We start from the raw sequence: 21,210 nt of genomic DNA on the forward strand, positions 1-21,210 counted from the left end.
GAGATCTCTAATCTTCGAGAAAGGGCTTGGGCTCACGCCATCCTGAACAGTTCAAAGACAGGTTGAGGTCTGCTCACCACTCCTGGGCTGTTCTGTTTGTGGGACGGCTGCAGTAGCCAGGCATGGAATTCATTTGGAGCCTGACAGCTGCAAATGGTGAGGCAGTAGAAGCACCACAGGGAGAAGGGGAGGGGGGGGGGGGGGGGGGGGGGGGGGGGGGGGACCTGAGGTGTGGACTGATTTAAGCAAGGTCCAACACAATAATCAGTCACACATCTGTCCGTGTGGTATGCAATCCTGCAAAGAGTCAGAATACAGGCGGGTAATTGTATCTGGATAATCCCGTCGACCTCAATCCATTGTTTTCTCTTCCTGCCAAATATTAGAACAAGCAGCAATAAACTAAGCTGATTGAAATGTTTAACAGTGTTCTAATTTTATATTTCACTTGACAGATTGTTGGCCAGCATAAATTGCGATCTTTGGGATGTGCTAATCTAGGCGTTTAAATGTTTCTCATCACTGGGTCTGAACAAGGTCCCGACCCAAAATGTCCATAGTGAGGCATTGAATTCATTTGTCTGAAGAAGGGTCTAGCCCCGAAACGTCACCCATCTTTTTTCTCGAGAGGTGCTGCCTGACCCGCTGAGTTACTCCAGCATTTTGTATCTACCAGCATCTGCAGTTCCTTTCTACCTGAAATGTCACCCATCCTTTTTCTCAAGAGGTGCTGCCTGACCCGCTGAGTTACTCCAGCATTTTGTGACTATCTTTGGTATAAACCAGCATCTGCGGTTCCTTTCTACCCACAGTGTCACCTATCTATTCACTCCACAGATGCTGCCTGACCCGCTGAGTTACTCCAGCGCTCAGTGTTCTGCTCTGATCAAACAGATGGTTACAAACTTCATAACGATTTGGCATGAGGCACAAATTGCCCTTTAGTCAGATAATGTTGTGAATAATTTAAAATGCATTAAAGATATCCTGTAGTCAGACCTGCGTGACAAAAAAATCTTCACTTTCTACAGCTGGCCAACAATGAACAAGTTCAAAAGCCACCATGGCCCAGCAGAACATTCCCATCCATGCCATCTCAACGTGGGTCTAACTAATCTCATGACATCAAAATGTGGCAAGAATGTTTTTGTTGAAGAATTGTTGATGTTGATCAAATGGTTGAAAACGCATTTCACTAATACATTTCTCAATCCATGCCTATAATTACATTCACACATGCTTAAGCGCACAAGAAATTCATTTTTGTTACTGGTGCAAAATGCACTGTTACCACACTACAAGCAGGCAGCAGGCAAGTTGCCAATTGCATAATGGCACAATATTGCTTTTCATACAATACACCTAGCTCACCCCCTCCATGACACACTGGTCAACATGAGGAGTATCTTCAGCAACAGACTGGTTCCACCAAGACACAGGACAAAACTTCACAGGAGATCCTTCTTTCCAGTGGCTATCAAACTGTACACCCCCCCCCCCCCCTTCTATCGTGGGGTAGACTGAGACTGACTCCCCTCCCCCCCTCCCCCCCTCATATCGTATCGTATCATATATTGTAATATTTTTTCACGCACCTCATTTGTGTTTGTGGTTGATTGCTGTGCGGAAAATAGTTACCATATTTAACCTGCTCGTGTGACATTTCCCTGCTTAGATTTCAATGAGATGATATCGCGCATGAAATATTGACAGTGGACCATCCTCTTATGCATTACTATTAACGTTAGCTACATTAGTTTCCAGGCTGCAAAATCTGTGCTTCAATTGACATCAATGAGGGATAATTAATATCATCCCTTTTTGAGCCACATTATGCAACTATCATTCTCATGAACTTGATGATAGTTTTATGAAGTTCATTCCGATGTGTGATTCATATGAGCTTGGTCTGAAGATCCCAAGTGAAACGCCCACAGATTTATGGAGATGTGGGAATGCATGATATAACGTACAATAAGAGGCAGTTTAATGAAAGGCAGAAAGGATGGGAATCTGTCTGTATGTAGCAGCTGAGACCTTGACTGAAACTTGTGAGTTTCATTGTAAGAGTAATTTAAAATGCATTCTTTGGATCCAATTTTTGTCCGTCCATCTCATTCTTTTAATTACTTGGTGGGGAGACTTTAAGTACAAATGGTGTTTACGCTGGCAGTTTTAATTATAAATGTGGACAAAGGAATTTATAATATAAATGTAGATACAGGAATATTGCATGACTTAACAATAGGGACTGAATCACATTTGGTTACCTTGGTACAATTATCTGTCAGCTGGACTCCACTGTATGGGAAGATCACGTGTGTAGGCGTATGGTGGTAGGAGGTTGACCCAACTTGGTGGGTTTATTAGCAAAGTGCACCTTCTGATTATAGATTCTTTCATACTACAAATAGCTTCAATAACAACAAGATGCATTTACGCAGCCCCTTTATTGTACAATTGTTCATGTTCATAAGTGATAGGAGCAGAATTAGGCCATTTGGCCCATCAAGTCTAGTCCGCCATTCAATCATGGCTGATTTATCTTTCCCTCTCAACCCTATCCTCTTGCCTTCCCCCCCAAAGCCCCTGACACCTGGACTAATCAGGAATCTATCTATCTCTGCCTTAAAAATATCCATTGACTTGGCCTCCACAGCATTCCGTGGCAATGAATTCCACATATTCACCACCATTGGAATGCTATCAGTCATTTTGGAAGGAAAAATGTGTAAAGAATCAATAATGGCTTTTTTGTCCAACTAGTATGCAATGATGTCATTATTTTTTTGTTTTAGTTTTAGAGATACAGCATGAAAACAGGCCCTTCGGCCCATCGAGACCACACCGATCAATGATCACCATTACACTAGTTCTAGCCTACACATTAGGGACAATTTCACACAAGCCAATTATCCTACAAACCTGCACGTCTTTGGAGTGTGGGAGGAAACTGGAGCACCCGGTGAAAACCCACGTGGTCACAAGGAGAATGTGCAAAAAACGTGGTCAGGATCAAACCCAGGTCTCTGGCACTGTAAGGAAGCAACTCCATTGCTGCACCACTGTGCTAATTTATATGTGCAACCATAGGATTCTTCCATTTATCACCACCATGAGCCCCACTTGTACGAATTCTTCAATACCTGCTGTATCTGACTAACAGGAGAATTTTATATTTTCTACGTGGAAATAAACAGAGCAAATTATCATATAGTCTAGTATAAATAGACAATATTGAAGTTTTCCCCATTAGACATCAAGAGAAGGGCATGGGGATGATGAGTGTTCTGCTACCTTTGCCCAAATACTGGTGAAGGATTGCCAGAAAATCCTACCAGGTGATAAGTATTTTGGACTCAAGAAACTACAGATGCTGGAGGCTTGAGCAAAACACAAAGTGCTGGAAGAACTCAGTGAGTCAGGCAGCATCTGGGAGGGAACAGACTGGCGATATTAAAGAAGTATCCTGACCCGAAACGTCGCCTGACCATTTCCTCACCAGATGCTGCCTGGCCCATTGAGTTCTTTTAGCATTTTGTGGGTTTTTTTAAAACCAAGTATTTGGGTTAGGTCCTGGGTGGGGAGCTTGCAGAAGATGATAGACAAAGACAGAAATAGCCAGTGGAAATCCATGCGGTCACAGGCAGAATGTGGAAACTCCGTACAGATAGCACCAAGGTCAGGATCGAACCCAGGTCTCTGGCAGGAGGCAGCAGCTCTACCAGCTGCACCAGGCAATCAGAAGCTCTTGTATCCCCTTTTTTCCCTTCAATTGGACATCTCTCTCCAGCCTTATCAATGGTCACAAGTTCAAGGCAGCACAGTGGTGTAGCGGTAGAGCTACTGCCCTAGAGCGCCAGAGACCCAACTTTGATCCTGACTACGGATGCTGTCTGTATGGAGTTTGTACGTTCTCCCTGTGACCTGTGTGGGTTTTCTACGAGATCTTCGGTTTCCTTTCACTCTCCAAAGACGTACATGTTTAGCTTGGTCGGTGCGGACTCAGTAGACCGAAGGGACTGTTACCGCACTGTATCTCTAAATTTAACTAAACTCAATTGCCTGTGACCATTGAGATACCACTGTAATGCAGGTATCCTTGAGGCTGTTCCAAACTAATTTTTCCTACCTGAGCTTGCTCACATCAGATCACCACTCTCAGCACTGATAATCCACTCAATGCTTGATCCAAATATGCATTTATTTTGGTTAGATAATTTAATATTTAATTTTAGTTTCGAGATACAGCGCGGAAATAGGCCCTTCGACCCACCGAGTCCATGCCGCCCAGCGATCCATGTACACTATCCCTATCCAACACACCAGGGCAATTTCCAATTTCAACCGAAGCCAATTAACCTACGAACCTGTTCGTTTTTGGAGTATGGGAAGAAACCGGAGCACCTGGGGAAAACCCACGGGGAGAACATACAAACTCCGTACAGCCAACACTGGTATACAAGATCGAACCCAGGTCTCTGGTGCTGTAAGGCAGCAACTCTACCCCTGCACCAACAATATTATCAAGCTAAATTGGTTTAATGTACCCATATTCATATGGGGGTAGTTAGGGTTGGAAATGTTGTCCAGTTCCCCAGCCCCCCCCCCCCCCCCCCCCCTGCTTTAGTAAGAGGGAGTCATAACCAAGTACCAAGCCCATACTTTCAATCAGGTAACTTGGGACAGACAAGGCACAAAAGAACCATTCAGCAAATGGCTGTATCAGCAACTCACGGAATTAGTCTGTCTTTGAAAAACAGTAGATTAGTGCAGACTTTCTTTCACTGCAGTGAACCTTGCAAAAATCTAGACGTCTGTCAATTTCAATCAGGTTGGCTCTGTGCATTTGCAGGAGCTAAAGTAAATTACTACATTGTCCCTCCCTCCTCCTTTTCAAACTGGTGTTTGCACAAGCAAAGACAATAAGTACAGAATATAATTGAGACCTTCATACTCTTTCAGCAAGCTGGTTTCAAAGGACTGATAAATTAGAAACCAGCTTGTTAAACCTCATTCAGACTCCCGTGCTGCCTGCCAGCAAGCCAAACACATTTAAAGGCTTTTTCACATGGAAATAACAATCAACTTCAAGTTTATCACGTAAATGGAACGGAATCATCATTGCAGTAACGGTTGCGAGATATGAAGTACTAATTCAATTATTCAATTCAATGATACTTTATTGTCCCATGTACCAAAGTACTGTGAAATACTTTGTTTTTAGCATACATTACCCAAAGTACACAAAAGAGTCGTCACGTTTCTGGTGCTGACAAAGTTAAAGAAAGTATTCATTAGAGTCAAAGATAGACACAAAATGTTGAAGTAAATCAGCTGGACAGGCAGTATCTCTGGAGAGAAGGAATGGAAGAAACGTGATGTTTCGGGTGGAGACCCTTCTTCAGATTAGAATCAGGGGAGAGGTGTCATGTTAGGTGTTAGAGTCATGTTGATCCCTCTTAGTTCTCAGCGACTGCTCCAAATCGCTCCCAATTTCACTAAACGTCAAATGCCAATATATAATACTTTATATGCCAGTTCTGAAATTCAAAAATTGGCTGCTGCTTTTGCTCCACTTTCAATGACTATATTTTAAAAAGTAATTCATTGGTTGCAAAGTACTGTGCAAAGCCACAAGGCCAAGAAAGATACTATGCCAATGCAAGAATTAGGCCAGTAATTTTGAGGTTTGGATTTCTACGTATTAGTTAGATTCAGAAACACAGCTTTAGAATTTTTTTAATAATTTGATGCCAGATGGCAAGTAAAGTGGGTTCCAGCTGGATTATGATAATTAAATAGAAGAGAGGGAATGAGAGATGGTGGCAAGAAATATTTAGTTCTATTAGATATTTGTATGATCGTATTTATGAATTCACATTTATTTTCTGAAGCCACGATGAAACGTTTTGAATATGTCAGGTGAGCTTGCGTTTATTCCGCCCCATTAAGAACTGAAATCAAATACGGAGGATGTTGGAAATTTGAAATAAAACAAAAAATATATATTGGAGACACAAGGGACTACTGATGCTGGTTTACAAAAATAATGCAAAAAATAGTGCTGGAACAATTCAGCAGGTCAGGCAGCATCTTTGGAGAACGTGGATAGATGATGTTTCCGGTCAGGATACTCCTTCGGACTGATAGTGGTGGGGAGGGGGAGGGGGGAGAAAATTGGAAGAGAAGTGGGGGTAGGACAAAGCCTGGCAAGTGATAGGTGGATAGAGGTGGTTAGGGCATATGGCTGGACAAAGAACAGAGAAGAAATTACAAAAAAGTGTGAGATGAAGATAGAAGAAGTGCCTAATTGTGAAGCCAGGAAGGAATATAGGTGGAAGGGGTTGGGGAGGGGGAGAGAGAGAAGTGGAGAAATGGGTGCATATCCTGGTGGGCACAGGGAAAGAGAAGGAGTGGGAAATGGAGGCGCCCTCTGGGACCAGCTCTCACACAAATCTACCCACGTTCATAAAAAGTACTGGGAACACGCAATGTGCCATGCACAGAGAGAAAGAGCCAACAGTCCATAGTTAATGAAAGCTATGACAGCTAAACTACTTTCATGGACATTCTGCAGAAATTATAGCTGAGAAACCCAATTTGACAGATTCAAATATGAAGTTCTGCAAAGCACATGGATAGATATGAAGAAGTTCTAATCATGATATAACTCTGGAGAGTGACGATAGTATACAGAAATGAATGCATCCGTAGATGTTCTGTTGCGGAGATTTAGTTTAGTTTAGTTTTGTTTATTGTCACATGTACCGAGGTACAGTGCAAATGTTTATTGTGTGCTAACCAGTCAGCGGAAAGATTATGCGTGGTTACAATCAGACCATCCACAGTGTACAGATACATGATAAGGGGAATAATGCTAAGTGCAAGATAAAGTCCAGTAAAGTCTGATTAAAGATAGTCCAAGGGCCTCCATTGATGTAAATAGTAACTCAGGACCACTATCTAGTTGTTGATAGGATGGTTCAGTTGCCTGATAACATGAACCCATCTGCATTGGAATTCTGGAGTAGAGGACTTCACATTTTGAGCACCAAATTGGAGGAGATACAAGCAGATAACTTCACTTGGAAGGAACCGCTGTGTTTCTGGATATTGCAGGACTGACATCCTTCCAGAAAGCATAACATAATGCACAAGAATGACAGAATAGTGAAATAACTAACCGCTCAAAGTTGGAATACCATTTTACATTGTTTTTAGAGATACAGTGCAGAAACAGGTCCTTCAGCCCACGCCAACCAGCGATCACCCATATACTAACATTATCCCACACGCTAAGGACAATTTCCGGAAGTCAATTAACCTACAAACCTGTACGTCTTTGGAGTGTGGGAGAAAACCGGAGCACCAGGAGTAAACCCAAGTGGTCACGGGGAGTACGTACATCTCATATGGACAGCACCAGTAGTCAGGATCGAACCCAAGTCTCCGGGGCTGTAAGACTGCAACTCTACTGGTGCACCACTGTGCAGCCCAGTGGCATTTAACTTGTAAAAATATGCTTCTCAATTCTCAGTTAGCAATACTTTTATACATTCACTCAAAATGCAATATGAATTACTGGATGCATTAATGAATAATAGAAAGTTCGATGTACCTCATTGGCTTGAAGTTTATTTTCACAACTTCAGTCGAAGTGTTATGCAAATGATGTTGAAAATGTTCTTAACCTGGAATACAGCAACTTCCTTCAATTCCTATCTATATTTGCCCCAAATGAAAAATGTGACTCCTCGTGGGGTTTTTGTTTCCCAAAGCACCTTACAAATCATCATAAATCTTCCCTTGATGATGCCAAATTTTCACACAAAATGCACCTGCAGTAAGATTGCCGACGTCATTACTTTAATAAAAATAGATCTTCTTAACCTTGCAAAACATCACGATTTACTGGAGACACAAGGAACTGCCAATGGTTGGTTTATTAAAAACGACACAAGGTGCTGGAGTAACTCAGCAGGTCAAGCAGCATCACTGGAGAACAAGGATAGCTGACATTTTGTGTCGGGACCCTTCATCTGACTTTAACAAAAGGTTTTTCCCCTGAAACCATGTTATTTAATGGGGCAACAGTCAAACAGCATTTTAGTCCTCACTAGGGTCTGTGACATCCTGCAATCTCAAAACACAACCTCACACATACCTTGGGCAAAACAAAGAGAGAGGTCCCTACCCGAAACATCTCTTATCCATTCCTTCCACACATGCTGCCTGACTTGCTGAGTTCCTTCAGCACTATGTATTTTGCTCAAAATTGCAGCATTTCCTTTGTGCCTCACACATACATTTCTAGCTTCTAGAATTGTTCCCAACAGTTGCGGACTCAGCTACATCCCACAGTTTGCCGCTCACCACTACATGAAAGTTACCCAAACTCCATACTCAAGGAGAAAACAATTGGTCCACGCTTCTCATAGTCCACAAAAACAGGCAAACTAAAGCAAAAAAAAAAAGCAAGCAATGCATTTCCCTGCATTGAAATGTTTTCCCAAAATATATGCATTCAAAGACTGCATTTACATCATTACAGAGACTGCCCTGGGTACCTCCTGCCAGGATAGCTTAGCGATAGTAACTAACATGCCTTCTTCATTCAGCCTGTCCAATGTCCAATAGCTGGCTCAATGTTCCTTGAATGCCTTCCACCATTCCACTCCCATCACAGCTCCCAGTGAGCCGTGCTGGGCGGCATTAGTTCCCGGTGTGCCATGACCGTAGCTCCACAGCAGACCTGGCTCGCCCACCACGGAACCGGGAACCAACCTGGAGTCATCAGACACTCATCTCTTGCTCGACCCTGAAGACCCGGAACCAGGAAGAAGGGTGGAGGAAGTCGACGATGGTGGCGGATGCTGGATAGGGGGCCGTTTCGAAGATGGTGGCGGAGGGAGGAAATGATCAGTGTCGCCATGACAATGAGCTTTTAAGGCCAAGATAAGGCTGCAATCTTATGAAGTTTAAAACTTTGGTGTAATGGAAGATGGGAATAAATTGAACACATCTCAAAATCTATTCCTTAACTATGGTTTAATAATAGCAAAAAAATTAATACTTAAATTTTGGAAGGGTACATCAATACCAACGCTTAAAATGTGGATTGCAAGTATGTTGGACACCGCTCATCTTGAGGAAATGTGATTCCTCCTAATGGATAAATCAGACCAATTCATAACGAGTTGGTCTCCATTCGTCGTTTTTTTGGAATCATATGGTGCAACACAATTGTAAAAAATAACTGTTTGGGGACTGGACGAGGGTTGGTCAAGATTATAAATAATGATCTCCTTTTCTTTTTTATTTTATTTTATTTTCACTAATTTCTCTCTCAACTTTCTTCATTTACTCGTTCTCTTTCTTCACACACTATATATTTCACATCTTTCTATCCTTTACTATCTAACTTCTTTTTCTTATTCTCATCTTTTTTCAATGTAACAAAAAAAAAAGAAGTTGTACATATAATGTATTATGAAAATATATATTAGGCACTTTGGTGCCATATGACTGTACTTACTTCTAATAAAATAAAATATTAAAAAAATAAAATAAAAAAAACTTTGTGGGCACCATAAACATGGCAACTCTCTGTGCACTGTCTCGATGAAGTACACTATTACATTGCATTTGTTGCACTTTTGTACTTATCCAAGATTTGTGCATATCTATAGTGTGATTTTACTGGATTGTATGGAAAGCAAAGTGTTTCACTATACCTAGGTACATAAGTGACAATACAGTATCAGCATCATCATTACAGCATCCATTTATTCTGCAGCATCAAACCCAGGTGGCAGGAAGAATATTGCTTTTTTTGCCATTTGTCACTTTAGGAACTGGCTGCAAAACACAGCAGCTACCAGACTTAACGCTCAAAGTTGCACAGGATTGTTATGCTGAACACACCAAAGTCAGTTCTGTTCAATGCTCCACTGGGCAAACCAGAAACATCTGTGATCTTCACAATGAAGTCTTCAATCTTTCACAAATGCCTTTAGGGTGATCTACAGTGCTGCCTTAACACCATTAAAAGATGGTAATGCAATTTTCTAGTCTTTGTAATAACCTTATAAATGTCTCAAGGCACTTCACACCAGTGTTATACAAACTTTTACACAGAGGATGGTGGGTGCCTGCTACATGCTGCTGGGGCTGGTGGAGGCAGATACGATAATGGCATCCAAGAGGCTTTTGGAGAGGCACATGGATATGCAGGGAATGGAGAGATATAGATCACGTGCAGGCAGATGAGATTAATTTAACTTGGCAGACACAGAAAGCTGGAGTAATACAGCGTGTCAGGCAGCATCTCTGGACAAAAGGAATAGGTGACACCAGGTCAAAACCCTTCTTGCAGTCTGAAGAAGGACCTCGACCCGCAGCGTCACCAATTCCTTTTCCCCAGAGATGCTGCCTGACACGCTGAATTACTCCAGCCTTCTGTGTCTGTCCAGTTTAAAGTAGCATCTGCAGTTCCTCCCTACAGAGTTTAACTTAGCATCGTGTTCAACAAGGACATTGTGGGTCGAAGGGCCTGTTCATGTGCTGTATTGTTCTGTTCTATGTAAAAGGAAAGATGGTCAAAGAGACAACATTTAGTGCATGTCTTAAAATGGTACAGGAAGGTGTAGGGAGGCAATTTCAGAGTCTAGGCCTGTGGTAATTGAAGGCACGATGCCAGTAATGGAGTAATTAAAATCACGCTCGGTTGAGTAGAACTGAAAGAGTACAAATGTCTAAGAGACAGGGGAGAAGATTACACTGCGGGAGAGTCTAAGCGGTCTTTGAAAACAAGGGTGAGAGATTTATCATTGAAATTATGCTTATTCAGGGTGTAATGAAGGTCAACAATCACATTGGTGATGGGTGAATGAAACTTGGTGCCAGCCAAGAATCAGGCTGTAGAATTTTAGACAACCTCAAGTTTACATTGGAGGCTGACCAGAAAACTGTCGGAGCTGTGAAATCTAGGAATTACAAACACTAACGTTTTTATGTCTTCAACCTTGACCCAAATACAGCCCAAGATGACAATCCTATTAATTCCAAACCACACACTACCCAGACCCTGTTTCCTGACATTAGCACAATTAATCCCAATTTATGGAGACAGTCTATTCAGATGAAATAATTGCATTAAAGCAACCTAAAAATGTGATTATGCCGATAAATGATGGAATGCTGGGGGCCTCAATTAAAGTAACATCATTGAACAGAATGAAGTAAATTCAAACACACACCCGTCACCAGCTGTGCTGTGATGAAAGGGGAGGAGAAAGGTTTCTCTAAAGGTCAAAAGTAAATTCACACATATCTGTCAATCTCAGGACTTTATTACGTAGGCACAAATTGGCATAGTCAAACACAGGCTGCTGTAGAGCAAAGATGTTACATACTGGATAGCTTGCAAACAAATACCAAAGTATATGCAAACAGTTAAAATAATCAAGAAGTGACCTAATAATATTGCAATGACTAACTTTGAACTCAGTGGGAAGAACAGTTGCCAAATCTTAGTTCATAAGTGATAGGAGCAGAAGTCTACTCGAATGAGTTCAAAGTTAGTCTTTGCAATATTATTAGGTCACTTCTTGATTATTTTAACTGTTTGCATATACTTTGGTATTTGTTTGCAAGCTATCCAGTATGTGACATCTTTGCTCTACAGCAGCCTGTGTTTGACTATGCCAATTTGTGCCTACGTAATAAAGTCTACTCGAATCTACTCCGCCATTCTATCATGGCTGATCTATATTTCCCTCTCGACCCCATTCTCCTGCCTTCACCCATAACCCCGACACCCTTCCTAATCAAGAACCTGTCAAGCTCTGCCTTAAAAATATCCATTGGCCTGGTCTCCACACCCATCTGAGGCAATTCATTCCACAGATTTACCACCCTCAGACTAAATAAATACCTCCTCATCTTCTTTCTAAAGGTACATTCTTTTATTTAGAGGCTATGGCCTCTGGCCCTAGATCCTCTCACTTATGGAAACATCCTCTCCACATTCACTCTATCCAGGTCTTTCATTATTCGGTAAGTTTCAATGAGGTCCCCCTCATCCTAAACTCCTTCTAAACTCCTATTAAAGTGAACAACCCTTCTCTGAGCCAGGTGAGGGAACTGCCAAATCAATTTAATTCTCATCGAAAATTAGTCAATGAACAGTGTGTTCCAGGTTTTCCTGTACAACTCATTGTTTAGACCTAAACTCCCTTGCCCAATAATTCAGCTAATTTATCTCAAAGGCAATAGTGAAAAATGTGAAATGCCACGTTTGACCTCTTGCCTACACGTTAATTGATTTCAGTGAGAGCAACATGTTGCATTTAACACTTGCCCCACGACTGATACTGGTGGTACATGTAATAGGTCATACAACCTCCTCTGTGATCACGAAGCATCCTAACAATTGCTTTTAATGCTCATTGTTCAGCTGGGAGGGAAAAGTGCCTGAGAACTGCCATCTGACAGAACAAATTTAAATCCTACATTCAAAATAGTATTTGTACAACAAGGGAATCAGATACAAGGAGCTCTCTCACGAGAGTGCAATAAATGTTAGCAATGTATTGCAATGTATTTAACAGATTTTTCCACCGCCAGATGGGGGGAAAAAAATATTTTTCCCTTGCTCCAGAAAAGATACTTTGCATCGTTCAGTAACCTACTGATATGAGAAATATGAGAAAAACATTTTTCACACAGAGATTGGTGAATCTCTGGAACTCTCTGCCACAGAAGGTAGTTGAGGCCAGTTCATTGGCTATATTTAAGAGGGAGTTAGATGTGGCCCTTGTGGCTAAAGGGATCAGGGGGTGTGGAGAGAAGACGGGTACAGGATACTGAGTTGGATGATCAGCCATGATCATATTGAATGGCGGTGCAGGCTCGAAGGGCCGAATGGCCTACTCCTGCACCTATTTTCTATGTTTCTATGTTTCTATGTTTCTACTCCGAAATGTGAAATTAGTGTGTGACCAACTGTAATATCAATTGATTATTTTGGTCCATTCTCCAGCATAACTTCAAATAGGGTCATAATGAAATGAATTGCTTAAAGATCAACAATATGTTTGCAATATTTGACCAGTGAGTATATAAAAATAAAATGTTAAGTTGTTTGTGCAGTGCAGTTTCAGAGAAAGTAGTAAAGATTATGGCAGGTAAGAAAATGAGCTTCCAAACCAGATTTAAGAATATCATGGATTATGAACTGCACAATTGCAATTGGAATAATTGAAATCAAATAGTGCTTCAACTCAACAGTAAATGTAATCACATACAGGCATGGTGGGAGTTTGGGATCCCATTAAAAAAGATAACATGCCTGCTGCCTAATTCAAATGTGGATGATAAAATGGATCCATTGCTAATACACCCCAAACATTACAATTACCAGTAGCAGATGTGGCAGGTCTGGTACTAAACCATAAATCATCTTCTCAGTAATCTAGGGGGGAAAACTACTGTGAAATTACAATCTTAGTACTGATAATAACGACTGCATGTTTTCTCTAAACAAAATAACCAATTAGAAGCATTGTAAGTAATCCATATTAAAAAAATTACAAACTGTGAGTTTTAGTTTTGATCATCGGATATGTTATCTGATCAGATATACATTGCAGGTCACAATAATTGGAAATCTATCTAAAATACACATGTTGGTCTCTGCAGATGCATTATTGCAACAAAAGGTTACGAAAAGTGCTGGGTATCTCAGTGGTATCTCAGTGGGTCAGGCAGTATTTCTGGAGAAGACGGATAGGTGACGTTTCCTTCAGACCCTCCAGCTTTGACGAATGGTTTCGACCCAAGTCGTCACCTGTCCCTGTTCTCCAGTGTTGCTGCTTGACCCGCTGAGTTACTTCAGCACTTGTCCTTTTCTGTATTAACGGGCATCTGCAGTTCTTTGTTTCTACATTTTTGCAACAACTTTGTCAATTGTAATTCAAGTTAACATTCTTTCCTAATATATCAAACATTTTCTATGTGCATAATAACATGTGATACTTTTCATCATTGAAACCTGAAGAGAGTGCAACTGTGTGATTGCCACAGATTATGTTTTACTGTTAATAACCTTCAGCCAATGGCTGCTGGCATGTAAACATAAACAAGGCCACCTATTTATCCATCTCAGGGGACAGACTTCTGACCGACTCCATCGCAGGGGACAGACTTCTGACCGACATACACTACAAACCAACTGACTCACATGACTATCTGGACTACACGTCTTCCCATCCTGCCCCTGTAAAGACTCCATCCCCTACTCCCAATTCCTCCACCTTCGCCGCATCTGTTCCCAGGATGAGACGTTCCACACCAGGGCATCGGAAATGTCCTCGTTCTTCAGGGAACGGGGTTTCCCCTTCGCCACCATAGATGAGGCTCGCACCATGGTCTCATCCATACCCTGCAACACTGCTCTCTCTCCCCATCCCCGCACTGACAACAAGGGCAGAGTCCCCCTAGTCCTCACCTTTCACCCCACCAGCCGGCAAATACAACAAATAATCCTCTGCCATTTCCGCCCATTTCCGCCACTTCCAACGTGATCCCACCACTCGCCACATCTTCCCATCTCCCCCTATGTCTGCCTTCCGCAAAGACCGCTCCCTCCGCAACTCCCTTGTCAATTCTTCCCTTCCCTCCCATACCACCCCCTCCCCGGGCACTTTCCGTTGCAACCACAAGACATGCAATACCTGTCCCTTCACCTCCCCCCTCGACTCCATTCAAGGACCCAAGCAGTCATTCCAGGTGCGACAAAGGTTCACCTGTATCTCCTCCAACCTCATCTACTGCATCCGCTGCTCTAGATGTCAGCTGATTTACATCGGGGAGACTTAGCGGAGGTTGAGCGATCGTTTCGCCGAACACCTCCGCTCAGTCCGCAATAACCAACCTGAACTCCCGGTGGCTCAGCACTTCAACTCCCCCTCCCATTCCCAATCCAACCTCTCTGTCCTGGGTCTCCTCCATTGCCAGAGTGAGCAACACCGGAAATTGGAGGAACAGCACCTCATATTCCGCCTGGGTTGCTTGCGTCCGGTGGCATGAACATTGAATTCTCCCAATTTTGCTAGCCCTTGCTGTCTCCTCCCCTTCCTTAACCCTCGAGCTGTCTCCTCCCATCCCTCCGCCTTCGGGCTCCTCCTCCTCCCTTTTTCCTTCCTTCTCCCCCCCCACCCCCCATCAGTCTGAAGAAGGGTTTCGGCCCGAAACGTGCCTTTTCGCATAGATGCTGCCACCCGTTGATTTCTCCACATTTTTGTGTACCTATCTTCCAGCATCTGCAGTTCCTTCTTGAACTTTATATTGTTGTTCCTTCATGCATACCTGATTCTTTACGAGGAACATTTATATGGGGGGGGTGGCGTGGGGCAATAGGGGATGGGTGCCTTCGCAACCCACATCACTTTCCTATTACTTTACAGCTTTAGTATCCTATTCCTCTAGAATGCTTTTGTGGGTTTCATTGATACCAAATGGCAATTTTTTAACTGAGCTGCTGAAAACGTTACACCAATCCCGCAGATTGGATCACATATGTCTCAATCTTTGCAAATTACTGAGATACTGTCGATTTGATATATGTTGCACAATTCACATTTTTAATCTATGACTAAAATTATTTACATTTTTTAAATAAGATGCTTGTACATAAATATCATCTTATGCAAACTCGTTCCTGAAAGTTCCGAAGAGGAAATATACACAATGACTAAAACTGAAATATCTAGGAAGTTGAAAACTGGAAAACCAGGGTAACTGGGTCAAACATTATTAAATCAGATGTTATAGTCTCTGTGGGAATGTTAATGAAAATTAGATATATCTCATGAAAGATCTGACTTAAGGGTCAAACCCCAAATTTAGGCATGTCAAGCTATCTAACAGCACACAGGAGAACGTACTCGTAAATTCATAGGTTATAGGAACAGAATTAGGCCATTCGGCCCATCAAGTCTACTCTACCATTCAACCATGTCTGATCTATCTCTCCCTCTCTCTCTGGTTACAACAGCACGGTAATAAGATGATTGAAACCGCCAGCACATTACCTTTCCCGGGGAACTGCGATTAGTCGCGGCGGAGTGGTCTTTTTGGGTTGTCCCCAAGGAAGTTGAAACGGGGCAAGCTGCACTGCCCGGGCCAGAGGTCGGGGCTGACCGTCCATTTCTCGGTCTCTGTTTAATCCCATCCAGTAACCTCACCAGCAGTATGTTGGCCGGCAGCTCGTCCACGCCGCAGTCCACCAGGATCCTGCACTCGGGACACCGCAGCTCGTTCCTGGAGCTGACGATTTTCTCCAGGCAACGCTTGCAGAAGGTGTGCTGGCAGGGCAGTACCTTGGCCGTGGTGTCCAGCCGCTCCAAGCACACCGAGCACTCCAGCAAGTCTAGCAACGAAGACTCGTCCATCTTGAAGCATTGGTCTGGGGGGAAGGAGGGGTGAGGAGGGAGTGGGGTTGGGGAAGAGGCAAGACCTCTTGCCTGTTACATCCTCCACTAAGCCAGATGCCGGTGATCTCTGAGGAGCTGCATTTTTGTTGGGTTGGGGTTGGGGTGGGGTGGGGAGGGTTGAGAAATTCAGAAGCCCCGAGCAGCAACCGGCTACAAGCCGCTTGGTGCTGGGAGCTGACAGCGTGGAACCATCTCCGCCAGCTTTCACCACATCATCTCATCAGTCATTTTATTCACCTCCGATGTTCCAGACCACTGAAGCCCCAGATCTCTCCCGCACACGGGCAGATAGATGATCTTCTGATCTCCTCTGTACAAGTTCGAGAAGTCGATTGGCGTGGATGCAACATAAATACTGATGGTATAAATTATTATTTTTAAACAGCCAAAGAGAATAATTTAAATTTCTAGTCCCCCCCCAAAAAAACGACCGTGTATCTTTCACTGACACTTGCAGATCCAACCCATGAAATCTTCACCAACTCACTCAGGCCCACGATTCAACTGGAATCTGTTTCCTTAAATCTCCTCTTCTTTAACCCCATCAATAACTTTGTTACATCGTTAATTCAAAATGATCCGAAGCCCATCACAATACAAGGCACTTGGACAGATGCGCGAAATCAGAGCCTTTAAAGAAAAATATCTGATAGGAAACGCTGGTTTCCTCTCCCAAGTTTCCCGTGCTTGCGGGACGACGATCTTTAAAATTGTGAAATGAAATGTATTTGCCCCGTTAAGACCAGGCGTTGCATCTCGGCGGCTTCGACCCCCGGCCCCGGGTAGCTCGATACTAATTGGAAACAGGTCGGATGGTGAACGACAGCAGCACCGACATTTCCAACCGCGACACCGCCGGCTTCAAACTCCGCAACAACTCCTGGCGCTTGGGGTCAGCGATCACAAGTCGTTGCTCATCCTAGCAGGCGAGAATTAGCAGGAGAGCGGCAGCGAACGTGTCAAGGAGCCGGCGTGAGGACCGCTGCCTCCACCGCGGTCTTTCCACGCTCCCTTCAACATGTCAATTTCTTAGCCCGCGTGTGGATTTCTTCCCTTTCAGCCTCAAACGGCGTCAGAGAGCGGAAATGCGTCCAACTGCAATCAACAGTTACAATGGACCAAATGCTGGGTCGCGTCGCCCTCTTGAGGAGAAAGAGGAGGGTATTCCAGACATTTCCGTCTGTAGAAGAGACCCGACCCGAAACATCACTTATCCATGTCCTCCGGAGATGCTGCCAGACCCGCTGAGCTACTCCAGCACTTTGTGTCTTTTGTGTTGTAAACCTGGATCTATACTCCCTTGTTTCTACATTCTCAATTGGCACGAAGGTTTTACTAGGGGTGAAAAAGGCGCATTTATCAGTCTGCCTTTATCAGTCTGAAGAAGGGTCTCGACCCGAAACGTCGCCTATTCATTCTCTCCAAAGATGCTGCCTCCCTCACCCGCCGGGTTTCTCCAGCATTTTTGTCTACCTTCGATTTTTTCCAACATCTGCAGTTCTTTCTTAAACATTTATCAGTCTGCCTGTTAGTTCCGTGTGTTGTTGTGAAATAAAAAGACAAAAAGTGCTGGAGTAACTCCGCGGGGGCAGGCATCATCTCTGGAGAACATGGGTAGGTGATGTTTCGGGATGGGACCCTTCTTCAGACTTTTGGTTCCCGACCTGAAACGTCACTTATCCATGTTCTCCACAGATGCTGTCTGACCCCGTGAGTTACTCCAGCACTTGGTATCTTTTTTTTGTAAACTAGCATCTACAATTCCTTGTGTCTCCATTGTGTTCTTTAGAATATGGAACAATACAGCACAAGACCAGGCCCTTCGGCCCACACTGCCCACCTAACGTGACGCCAAGACCACCTCTTACCCACCTGCACATAATCCATATCCCTACATTCCCTGCATATCCATGTGCCTATCCAAAAGCCTCTTAAATGCCATTATGGTATCTGCCTGAACCACCAACCACAGGCAGCATGTTGCAAGTGCTCACCACCCTCGCCAACCTTTTAAAGTGCTCACCGCCCTTTAAAAAAAAAAGCCCCTCACATCTGTTAAACTTTGCCCCTCTCACCCTAAAGCTAAAGCTATATTCATAGCAAAAGGGTTTGAGTATAAGAGCAGGGAGGTTCTACTGCAGTTGTACAGGGTCTTGGTGAGACCGTACCTGGAGTATTGCATACAGTTTTGGTCTCCTAATCTGAGGAAAGACATTCTTACCATAGAGGGAGTACAGAGAAGGTTCACCAGACTGATTCCTGGGATGTCAGGACTTTCATATGAAGAAAGACTGGATAGACTCGGCTTGTACTCGCTAGAATTTACAAGATTGAGGGGGGAATCTTATAGAAACTTACAAAATTCTTAAGGGGTTGGACGGGCTAGATGCAGGAAGATTGTTCCCGATGTTGGGGAAGTCCACCACAAGGGGTCACAGTTTAAGGATAAGGGGGAAATCTTTTAGGACTGAGATGAGAAAAACATTTTTCACACAGAGAGTGGTGAATCTGTGGAATTCTCTGCTACAGAAGGTAGTTGAGGCCAGTTCATTGGCTACATTTAAGAGGGAGTTTGATGTGGCCCTTGTGGTTAAAGGGATCAGGGGGTATGGAGAGAAGGCAGGTACAGGATACTGAGTTGGATGATCAGCCATGATCATATTGAAGGGCGGTGCAGTCTCGAAGGGCCGAATGGCCTACTCCTGCACCTATTTTCTATGTTTCTATGTTTCTATGCCCTCTGTTATTTGACATTGACTGACTTCCTGACAACAAAGTGCTTTTATCTGTACTTGATGTTTGAAAAAAAGTGGCAGCCATTCCCTTCACTAAAAAATACTAAAAATTTCATTATAGGCTAGCAAGAGAAAACAAATAAATAAATCAACCTTGCACTAAGGTTTATTTCCAGTCGATTATAATCAAAAACAGAGGTTGAATTTTGGAAGTTGGTACAGGAATATTATGCTGCTGTAAAAGATGTCATATGTGGTGAAAGTGGTGAAATAAGGGTGAGAGGCCAAATTGCATATTCCTATTTGTTTCATATTTATAGAGAGGGAGATGGAATTGTAAAGTAGGGAAGTTATGTTCAACCAATATTGAATTGTTGTTAAGCCATGCATGGAGTATTGTGTTTCCATTCTGGTCACCATATTACATAATGTACAGCAGCAAGGAAAAAGGTGTAGGAAAGGTGCATGGGGATGACATCTGAAATGTGAGGGTTTACTCATCAGGAAAGGCGATTGTTCCCTTTTGTGGGGGAAAGCATAACCAGAGACCCTTGATGTAAAACCAGTAGCATTCAACATTTTTTGTAATCTCCTTCATTCCTCAGTTTGTGTTGCCTCTCCCTACAGCATAAGGTCACTAGTCCAGGTACATCTTTTCTGGACCCTCTTCAACTTAATGCCAATCTTTCCTATATTTGGGTAACCAGATCTGCCCACAGTTTGGTCTCACAATTAACATATACATCTGCGCCATGATGCCCAACCTTTTGTGCTCAATACCCTTCCCAGTGAAGGTGTGTGTGTGCCAGATGCCTTCTTTGCCACTATGTCCACCTGACCTGCCACTTGCAGGGAACCATGTACAGGCACCTGTACTCTCTCTGTTCTACAACATTCTCTAATGCTCAACCATTTATTTTGTAAGTCCTGCCCTGCTTTTTAAATAACCTACAAACAAAAAACACCTCACACTTGTCAGGTAGACAAAAATGCTGGAGAAACTCAGCGGGTGAGGCAGCATCTATGGAGGGAAGGAATAGTCAAAGTTTCAGGTTGAGATCCAGAGTTAGGTTCTATTTGCAATTGGAAAACTTTCTTCAATGCAGATGTAGAATACAGAACCATCCCAGGTTTGTATGTTAATTGGCTTTGGTAAAAATTGGAAAATTTCACTAGTGTTAATGTTTGAAGTGATCACTGGTCAGCGTTGACTCGGTGGGCTGAAGGGCCTGTTTCCACGTCGTATCTCTGAAGTCTAAAGTCTAAGTGATGGATGGATGAAGGTTAGGTGGGTGAATGATTGGCAGAGGGTGGATATTCGGTACCCAATTTATTTTGAAGATAGACACAAAATGCTGGAGTAACTCAGTGAACCAGGCATCGTCTCTGGAGAGAAGGAGTGGATGACGTATTGGGTCGAGACTCTTCGTCAGACTTATGTCAGGGGAGTGTGCGGTACAAGAGATATATGTAGTTGGAGACAGTAAGACTGGTTGGAAAACTGGGATGGGGAGGGGATGGAGAGAGAGACAAAGCAAGGGCGACTTAAAGTTTTTTTCTGTCCATTCCCTCCACAGATGCTGCCTGACCTGCTGAATTCCACCAGCGCTTTGTTTTTTTAAACCATTGCATATAACAAATAATTATTGTTGACTCTTGAAAGGGTTTGTTTCAGTTTTGAAGGACAGACACAAAATACTGGAGTAAGTCAACGGGTCAGACAGACAACATGGAAAGATGATGTTTAGAGTCTTCCTTCCTTGGCAAATCAGCATCTGCAGTTCCTTGTTTCTACCTTTGTTCTAGTTTTGTACTATTTTACTTGAATGAATGATTGAATGATGAATGAATCAATGATTAATGAATCAATGGATAAATGAATGAATGATTGAATGAATGTATGCATGAATGATGAATGTTGAATGAATGAATGAATGAATGTATGAATGAATGATGAATGTTTGAATGAATGAATG

The 21,210-nt window shown here is 43.0% G+C and overlaps 1 protein-coding gene across 1 annotated transcript in view; it reads right to left on the reverse strand.

The window, feature by feature from the left end:
• Positions 1 to 17,569, reverse strand: part of LOC129698154 (E3 ubiquitin-protein ligase SH3RF3-like) — a 279,328-nt gene extending 261,759 nt beyond the window's left edge. Inside the window, exon 1 of the mRNA XM_055637083.1 lies at positions 16,098 to 17,569. Within this exon, the coding sequence (XP_055493058.1) occupies positions 16,098 to 16,457 (360 nt within the window). The 5' untranslated portion in view covers positions 16,458 to 17,569. The remainder of the gene's footprint in view (positions 1 to 16,097) is intronic.
• Positions 17,570 to 21,210: the final 3,641 nt, after the last annotated feature.

This window comes from Leucoraja erinacea, chromosome 6 (genome assembly GCF_028641065.1).
Source record: "Leucoraja erinacea ecotype New England chromosome 6, Leri_hhj_1, whole genome shotgun sequence".
NCBI lineage: Eukaryota > Metazoa > Chordata > Chondrichthyes > Rajiformes > Rajidae > Leucoraja > Leucoraja erinaceus.